The 6084-nt window shown below is 40.9% G+C and overlaps 1 protein-coding gene across 1 annotated transcript; it reads right to left on the bottom strand.

Moving 5' to 3' along the window:
- Positions 1 to 607: 607 nt before the first annotated feature.
- Positions 608 to 4658, bottom strand: LOC127643746 (zinc finger BED domain-containing protein 4-like). Its single transcript, XM_052126602.1, has 2 exons — positions 3854 to 4658; positions 608 to 3545 (listed from the first exon to the last, which is right to left on the bottom strand). The coding sequence occupies exons 1-2, from the start codon at positions 4317 to 4319 to the stop codon at positions 3112 to 3114; spliced, it is 900 nt and encodes a 299-aa protein (XP_051982562.1). The 5' UTR covers positions 4320 to 4658; the 3' UTR covers positions 608 to 3111.
- Positions 4659 to 6084: the final 1426 nt, after the last annotated feature.

Genomic DNA, 6084 nt, shown 5'->3' with positions numbered 1-6084 from the left:
CCATAAGGTCCGGTATGATGGATTTTCCTGTACACTGAAAATGTTTAGTTTAGGATTCAGACAGAAATACGTGTTTTTTGGATTCATCCATTGAGAGGGTTTAACCCCAACCCTCTACTAATCAATTTTAAATGATTTGCCATTTTGAGGAGGAATCCACTTTGCTGCTTGCAGCTATATTTATTATTATTATTTTTATGTGGGAAAGGTTCAAATAGAAACATTTTGAAATCAGTATGATTTATTTAATGAACAAAGCAGTGACAATGTAAAAAATAATAGATCACAAAATAATTTAAAAGCTATATATTTAATTATGAAGTTAATTTGTTTGATTATTTAAGAGAATAAGTTAAAAATAGCAATGTGAATTACATATAGTTATGCGCCAAGCTATAATCTATAATTATATACAGTATAATTTATTATATATAAAGCTATAATTACAATGACGAGCAACACTATATGGTCACATTTCGGCACTCTCGCAGAAAAGACAATTCGTAACTTTGGACGTAGAAAACACTTGTTGTGGCAAAAAATTATTAACCAACCATTATCACGGCATAAGAGACTCTGAATCAAACAGTCTTTTAAAATGATTTATTCTTGCAAGAAGGACCCGGTCATTACACAGGAGTTAATCTGTACTGTGAGTGGGACCCAGAGGGGAGGGCTGACTCGTATTTTATACCTCTTTTATCCAAGGTCTCTGACAGAAGCAGATCCTCCCCCCTCTGCATTCCTCAGACACAGGGGCATTCCCTTGCAATGACTATTACTGATCAATGAGTATCAAAATTTCTACAACAATTCCCCGCTTTTTATCATTCAGATTACTCAATCACAATAATAAACAATAAGACAAATTTTAAGTCATATAATCACACTTACACTCTTCATCTCTGATTTTCGCATAAATGATCACTCTCTTAACCATTTGTGAAATAACATTTGGAAAAAGTAAAAAAGCTTAGGTTTTTTTTTTTTTTTTTGGGATAGTCCCTTAAGTATTAGCAAGCAAGTAACGACTTTATCTGAAGCTGGGCTAAATGAGTAAACACAGTTACTGCACTTCTGACATAAAATCAGACCCTCAGTCACCTCAGTATAAACAATAAATAGTGTACAGATTAAGTAGGAAAAACATATCAATTTAACATTTTGGTTATGTCAGCAGGCTATAAAAATACAAAGAATAAAAGTAGAATAAAATCCCTCATTTCAAACCCTCTCCTTGTACTTCATCTCGTAACACGGATGACAGCTGCTTATACCCCTCTTTACATATCAAAACATTTTCAGAAAGTGAAGACATACCCCATTTTAACACATTTCACAGAAGCTCTCGCTACTTGTATCATCATATTTGTTTTCATCATCCTCTGGATATGCTGTCGTTTTTACCATTTGAACAGACACCCCTGCTTTAACCAGTCTCTGTACTGAGCTGGAAACACATGTTATAATGCATGGTAAACATAACAATATCAACAGTCCTATCACCGCAATTGGTAACACAGTTTGAATCAGCCAATACCCCCATCCTCCCCAGAGATTCATAAACAAAGTAACCCATGTACTCTCAACATGTTCTGGTTCCTGTACGGCTTTTCTCATGTGTTCAATTACATTCGTGATGTTGTCACTGTAATCTGGAATATTGAAACAACAAGACATTCCCAACATTTTGCAAACTCCCCCTTTCTCTGCAGTTAACATATCAAGAACCAACCTGTTTTGAATGACCACATCTCTTAACTGATTCATTTCATCATTTATCATTGTCAAAGCATTTTCTGTGCTATTAGCTATTGCTAATAATGTCCATGCTAGCCCATTTATCTTATTAATTGTTACCGTTGTACCCACCCCTAAGAACAATGACCACCCCACATTTGCTGCATAGTGCTTTGGTAAAACCCCAGGCAAAATTTCAACATTTCTTTCTTTCCCTTCTTGTAGTCGTAGTAGTATGCTTTCACGTCGCCCCACTTGCATGGATCTCTGCAGACATAGAAAGGTGCATACTCTTCGCTGCGTCCCTCATAGTTCGGACAGTTCTTTTGAAACGGGTTGCAGTTGAAAGTCACATTTGTTCCTTCCTGAATCGTGATGATTTCTCCTTCCAGGCCATGCGTTGGCTCCATGAACATAAATGCGCTTCTCTTGACATGTCGGATAGTATTGTTTGGCGCAGTTGTCTCAGTCCAGTTGGTTTGGTTTTCTGTTGATAACACTCTCAGGCCTTTGGTAAGGTGCAGTATTATCATACAAATTGTCACTGCAAGCAAAGTCATTATGCACATACTCTAACCCAGACCACACATTCCCTGCACTCTGAATGGGTGCCACGGTCTCCATTTCTTCCATTTGCTAGATCAGTACTGCAACTGTGTGACCAGAATGTGTGAAGGAGTTCAGTCTTTGAAGCACTCAGAGTCTTATCTGTTCTGCTGATTAACGGTGCCCAGCCGGATGCTGTTTCCACAACTAGGGCTGCCTGACTCTTCTTCTTGTATCCGGCTCCTCTTAAACACACACAGCTAGACTGCAGGGGTCTGTTGTTAATATTCTTGAATTATTTTCAGTTTGCACCTTTTCATAATGATTACTGATTGTGACCACACGATGGGGTCCACTCTGCATACAGGCTAGGGCTGGGCGATATGGAGCAAAAAATATATCTCGATATATTTTGCTATATCTCGATATACGATATATATATCTCGATATCTTTACAGGAAAAATAACCCCCCAAAAACTACTGCAAAAACAAATATGCCAAATACCACAGTCTTTTTTTTTTATTAACGTGCAAAGAGGTAGGCAGTTCACGTAAGAACAAAGAGCTTCTTATTATTTAACTGTAAAATAAAGGAAGAAATACATATTGCCTTTTTATTCAAAAATGAAACAACTCAAGCTCATCTTTGCATTAACTCTGTTGTAGCCATCAACAAATAGCCAGAAAACAAGTTTGTGTAACTCTTTTACATTTTAAGATTTTGAGCAAGGAATACCAATCTGTCTACTGTGTCAGGCTTAAGTGCAGCCCTTTGACAAGTAACTATATTTCCACTGCAGCTGAAGATCCTTTCAGAAGGACTGCTAGTGGCAGGCTAGGTTGCTCAGTGCTGGATAGGCAACCTCATGTTCCTGCCACCATTGTAGTGGATCTGCCTCACTCTCCAAACATACAGACTGTAAATAGCTTGACAACTCATTCTCAATGGACTCGCGAGGTGTGAATGAAGAAGAGTAAGGGGTTGCATCTTGGACAAAGAAGCTGGCTAGTGTTTTTTTCTTTTTAGCAATGGGGGGCACAGGATCTGCCCTTTCCTGCTCAAGGATGCGTTCCACCATTTGTAGACGTGATCCCCACCGTGTGGTCGACTCCGTACTGAGCTGATGAGCTGGTAAATTCATCTGTGCCTGCACTTCGGCCAGCTCCCTCCGCTTTTTCCAGCTGTAGGAGAATGCGCTCACAGTTTTCTTGCATAGAGAAATGGCCCGTGTGATACGAGGGTCTTGCATTCCATGACCTGTAACACAGTAAAAGCAAAAATGAAATAAATTGTTTTTAAATGTAGTTTAATAGCTCTTAATTTTGTGACTGTAAGATATATATAGTTTCTTTTTAATTTGTAATAAAGTTATTATTTTGACATTGTACTTTTTAATTATTCTGCAATACACTGTTTTTTTTTTAAAAAAGACCAGATTATTTGCCACACCCCCTTTCACCCAACCAAACATTTCACACCCAGGCAGACTAACCTACATGTGCACACAGACACACACACACACACACACACACACACCCATGTAAGACCAGGTATATTGCACTCACCAATCGCCAAATGTAGTCTGTGACCAAAACATTGCATCCTCTGCCAGTTGTTGTTTTGGACTGCGCAGACGATATTCCCTCCATTGTCAGTGGTAATGGCCACGGGTCCATTTGGATTTAACATCCATGTTGTTGTTACGTCTCTGAGGGCCTCTGCAATATTTTCACCCGTGTGATCTTGTGGGAAATAAGTGGTTTGAAGGCATGCGCTTTTAATCTTCCAGTCCAAAATATAATGTATAGTGACGCACATGTAAGGCTTGCATGTCCTGCTGCTCCACATGTCTGTAGTCAGGGCATAGTCAGTAACATTCTCCAATTCAGCAGCAAGCCGCTCTCTCTCCGTAGTGTACAGTCGCGGGAGTTCTTGTCTCGCAAAATGCCGACTAGGTAAACTGTATCTTGAATCAAGTGTTTTTAGCATGCGTACAAAGCCACGTTGTTCAACGACGGCAATGGGTGCCATGTCCACCGCTATATGAAATGCCACGGACTCTGTGATGTTACACCACCTTGCGCTCTTTCTTTCATATTCTACACTCCGCGTTAAAGATTTGTGGAGTGTTATCTGTGTAGTGTTTGGAGTGTTAACAGAGCTAGTGGGTTTAGTGGCCGGGATCCTTAGTCTGGTGCACTCCTCGTATGCAAGCTTGTGCCTTGTCTGTAAATGGTGGAAAAGGTTCGTGGTGCTAGAAGCTTTTGTTGGCACCAACTTTCGGCATTCACGGCAGTAGACATCTGTCTGCTGTTCATCCGACGCCTTAAAACCGAAGTATCTCCATAGAATGGAGCCAGTTGTCCTTTTTTTTTGAGACGAGTTCTGCCTCCGGGCTGGTTGCGGGCGACGCCATGTTGAATGAGACAACACGCGAAGAGAGGGGGAGCAAAAGCAAGGAGGCGGGGGCGAGCGGAGGCAGGAGCGAGCACAGCACAGAGAAAGCAAACGAGCAAAGTGGCGAAATCAGAATTGAATATAAACAATATATCGATATATACGATATGTCAAAATTCATATCGTGTTTAAAAAATATCTCGATATATTTTAAATATCGAGATATCGCCCACCCCTAATACAGGCCGTGTTATTCTCTGTGGTTGGCCTTGCTCTTCCACTGATAGTGGTACTTGGTGTTCAAACTTGATCTCTGCGTTTATTGACATTCACTCGGAACAATCTCTTCCTGTTGCTGATTCTCCTGCGATGTGGCCGGAACTTTCCTGCAATGGTTGGCATGAACCCCCACGTATCTCTCTCTGCGACCTTCACTGCCGTGTGAGTCGTTAGTAGCACTTGGAATGGTGCCAGCCACCTTTTCGCCTTCCAGCTCTTTCTCATCAGGTCATGAATCACAACGAAATTGCCAGGCCTGATCTTATGCAGGAGGGTTTCAGCAACCTCTCTGAGCAGCTTTCACCTGAACACAAATATTGGACAACAGAGAAGACATTTCTTTGCAATAATTCAACATGTCATTCTCACACAGATCTGTTGATGGCAGCCTCTGTCTACCCCCCTCTATTCCCATGAATGGGGGTCTACCAAAAAGTATTTCAAATGGACTTAAATTTGTTTTGACTCTCTTTCTCATTCTGGTGTACATCAACACAATTGGGAGTGCTCTAACCCATGTGAGCCCAGTTTCCTCACAGCACTTAGCCAATTTGTTCTTGATTGTTTGATTCTCCCTCTCAATAGCGCCTCCACTGGCGGCGTAGTAACTGCAGTGTGTTCTCATGTCAATTCCCAAAAACTGACCCACCTGCTTTATTGCTTCATTGACAAAGTGTGTCCCATTGTCCGAGCTGATTTTCCTTGCAATTCCCCATCTTGGAACAATCTCGGTTAAAAGAGCCTTTGCTACTGCTGCCGAGTCTTGTTTCGAGTTTGGGAAGGCCTCAACCCATTTGGACCACGTCAACCATCACCAGGCAGTATTTCTGTTTCCCACAAGCGGTTAACTCGATGAAATCCATCATCAGATACTCAAAAGGCCCCCCTGATGGTGGTTGAGATACTATAGGTGTTTTTATCCCTCTTGCCACGTTATGTGTGTTACAAATGACACATCTTTTGCAAAAATGTTCAGCAAATATCGTGAAACCCTTTGTAAACCACAATTCTTTCATCTGCGCAACCATCCCCTCTTTTGATACATGGTCTAACCCATGTATCAACTTTCCATAATGAGGAAAGAAGTGTTTGGGTAAACAAGGCATGCCATCACAGCTCA

The sequence above is a fragment of the Xyrauchen texanus genome, chromosome 5 (genome assembly GCF_025860055.1).
Source record: "Xyrauchen texanus isolate HMW12.3.18 chromosome 5, RBS_HiC_50CHRs, whole genome shotgun sequence".
NCBI classification, from domain to species: domain Eukaryota; kingdom Metazoa; phylum Chordata; class Actinopteri; order Cypriniformes; family Catostomidae; genus Xyrauchen; species Xyrauchen texanus.
The sequence above is the reverse complement of the archived record's forward strand: the minus strand, read 5'-3'. Positions and strand labels throughout refer to the sequence as shown.

Excerpts from the sequence above, each read along its gene's own strand:
- LOC127643746 (XM_052126602.1), bottom strand. The coding sequence starts at position 4,319 with ATGGCACCCATTGCCGTCGTTGAACAACGTGGCTTTGTACGCATGCTA. Across the intron at positions 3,546-3,853 it reads CAGACTACATTTGGCGATTG|GTCATGGAATGCAAGACCCT; the intron begins GTGAGTGCAATA and ends ACTGTGTTACAG.